At 41.4% G+C, this 2,963-nt stretch overlaps 1 protein-coding gene across 1 annotated transcript; it reads right to left on the bottom strand.

Annotated features, from left to right (window-relative positions):
- Positions 1-689: 689 nt before the first annotated feature.
- LOC134929629 (zinc finger BED domain-containing protein 5-like) lies at positions 690-2,102 on the bottom strand. Its single transcript, XM_063925212.1, has one exon. The coding sequence runs from the start codon at positions 2,100-2,102 to the stop codon at positions 690-692; it is 1,413 nt and encodes a 470-aa protein (XP_063781282.1).
- Positions 2,103-2,963: the final 861 nt, after the last annotated feature.

The following is a 2,963-nucleotide window of genomic DNA, read 5'->3' as shown; positions in this document are numbered from 1 at the left end:
AAACTGGCCGTTTTATGGGTGTGTGTGAAAAAACGCTACCGTTTCTGGGAAAATCGCGGGAGTGGCTGGAGAAACGGAGGAGTGTCTGGGCGAACGCTGGGTGTGTTTGTGACGTCAAACCAGGAACGACAAGCACTGAACTGATCGCAGATGCCGAGTAAGTGTGGAGCTACTCAGAAACTGCTAAGAAGTGTCTATTCGCAATTTTGAGAATCTTTCATTCGCAATTTTGATAAGCTAAGATTCACTCCCAGTAGGCGGCGGCTTAGCGTGTGCAAAGCTGCTAAAAGCAGCTTGCGAGCGAACAACTCGGAATGACCACCCATGGTTTTGCCAAACTGCTAAAAAATTTCCTGCTGCGATCAACTTGGAATTACCCTCAATATCCATATATATTTATAAGTCTCACACTTTATTTTTAAGATCTGGTGATTTTTTTTATTCTTACAAAATAAATGCACAAATGTAGAGAACATGATACTTTCCTTTTTTAAATTTTTTTTTAAAGAATTCTTTATTTTGAGTGGTCAGCCAATTATACAGAAAGAAATAACACCAAGGCTGCTTGATAAACAGATAAAAGCAGACAAAATAATTGCAAAATAGCATGGTGTGTCTAGGTCTAATAAGATGACACTTTTCAATAACTAGAACTTATTTATATAATAAAAACTTTATTTACGTCTTAATTAATGGGATGGGTGAGCTTGTAGTGTTGAACACAAATTCTTGAAACGGGGTTTTGTGTGACTGAGATAAAGGCGAATGTCATCTTCAACAGCGAGACGGGATCTGTACCTATTTTTCAGTAATGTTAAAGCTGAAAATCCAGCTTCACAAAGGTAGGTAGATGTAAACGGCGTCAGCACCTTCAATGCAGCAGATGACAGGTCTGGGTATTCCTGTTGAACCGAGATCCAGAAGTTTGCAAGAGGTTGTTCAGAGTATCTCAGATTCAGTGTCTCATCACAGGAGAGATCAATCAATTTTTCAGCCACTGAAAGTGGCAAACAAGCATTTGCAGTCGCTTCAGCACTGAAGGGATTCCTAATCCACGCTTCTGCTTTTCGATCCTTTTCAGGAAAGTACTGACGAAATTGCTGTTGGAGGCTCTCCAGATGGCTGATGATAACAGGTTTCAAATCATGTTTTGGAAGATCATTGTCATGCAAAAAATCATCCAACAAAGGAAATGCTTCAAAATTACCACTTTCTACACGAGTGTACCACAAGGACAGCTTCTTGATCCAACTTTCAATCTTGTCAGTGGATGAAAAAACTGTCATTTCTTGTCCTTGGAGGGAGGTATTTAGCACATTTAACCGGTCAAAAATGTCTGCTAGGTAAGCTAGCATAGCAAGCCACTTGGCATCTAAAAAATTTTCAGCCAGCATGGAATCTCTGTCTGAAAGAAAAAAATGTACTTCGTCCCTAAGCTCAAATAAACGGTTGACCACATTTCCCCGTGACAACCAGCGTACTTCTGTGTGGTAAAGTAACTGATGGTGCTCAGCTCCCATCTCCTCACACAAAACTCTGAATAGGCGTGCACTTGTTGCACTGCTCTTAATGAAGTTTACTGTGCGTACAGCTTCATCAAGGACTTGTTTTAGAATAGGTGGCATTTTTTTTGCAACAAGGGCTTGCCTGTGTATAATGCAGTGAGTCCAGACTGCTTGTGGTGCAACAGCTTGCACTCTGGTCACTAGCCCACTGTTGTTTCCAGTCATTGCCCGAGCACCGTCACTACAAATTCCTACACAGCGCAGCCATTCCAATCCAGAGTTAGTGACAAAAGTATCCAGAAGTGAAAAAAGCTGTTCCCCAGTAGCACGTTGCGGTAGAGGCTGGCAGAAAAAAAATTCCTCATGTAGTTTTTGATCATTTTCAAATTTTATGTAGGTCAGCATCTGAGCAGACCCCGACACATCTGTCGTTTCATCAATCTGAATGGCAAAAAAAGCACTTTGCTTAACCATGTTGGTGACTTGCTCTGTCACGTCTTTTGCCATACTATGAATTCGCCTAGCTATAGTGTCATTAGACAGGGGGATCAAATCAAGCTGAGTAGCAGCATTTTGCCCAAGCATAATACAAACCATTTCTTTGGCACAAGGTAGAAAAAAGCTTTCTCCAATGTTGTGGGGTTTACCTGTTTTGGCTATCCAGTATGACACCACAAATGAGGCCTCAAGTGCTTTCTCATTAACTGTAACTGCACCTTTTAGTACGGTTTTTTAGCCGCGTAGTTCCCTCAATTTTCGTTTAAAATAATCAAGCGGTTTGGTTTGTAGAGAACTGTGCTTTGTCTGTAGGTGCCTGATCATTTTTGACGGTTTTAAGCTCTCTTTAGCAAGAACTTCACCACACACCACACACTGTGGACGTGGTGCTTCCTCTGAGCCAGCCCATGTAAAGCCATATTCCAAATATTTTGGATCATATTTCCGGTTTCTTGGCTTTTTATTGTTACTTGAATCTTCGCTGGCAATACATCTTTTGCTGCAACTGGCAACAGACTTTCCATCATTGCTCTGCTTTCTGACACTCTTTTGAAGAAAACGGTCCATTTCATTCAGTGATGTGCAACTGGCAGAGAAAAAAATGGGTTTAATGCTCTTTATTCCACTGGTTCTTTTTTATGCCATTTCAACCCCCTCCCCATCGTCTTCCTTATATATTCTTATGCCATAAAAATATATAGGGAGGATGATGGGCATGGGGGAGGGAAGGGGGGAGACGGTTTGATGAGGCATAAAATGTATGCACTTCATCTTCCTTATACAAGGGTGCTTCAATAAATAAGGTAACCTCTCATTGCATATATTTAACTCGTACATCTATCCCAGCATGGTTGAAGCGCCTGAAGCCAAACATGGCAGCTTGCTGAACTTCACTGTCATTTGCGAATAGCCTTGCACCCAGGTGCTTCAATTGTCCAAAGAGATGGGAATCAATCTGTG

This window comes from Pseudophryne corroboree, chromosome 5 (assembly GCF_028390025.1).
Source record: "Pseudophryne corroboree isolate aPseCor3 chromosome 5, aPseCor3.hap2, whole genome shotgun sequence".
NCBI classification, from domain to species: domain Eukaryota; kingdom Metazoa; phylum Chordata; class Amphibia; order Anura; family Myobatrachidae; genus Pseudophryne; species Pseudophryne corroboree.
This window is presented reverse-complemented; position numbering and strand designations above follow the sequence as displayed.

Bases quoted from the DNA above. Each gene is read 5' to 3' on its own strand.
- LOC134929629 (XM_063925212.1), bottom strand. From the start codon at position 2,102: ATGGTTTGTATTATGCTTGGGCAAAATGCTGCTACTCAGCTTGATTTG.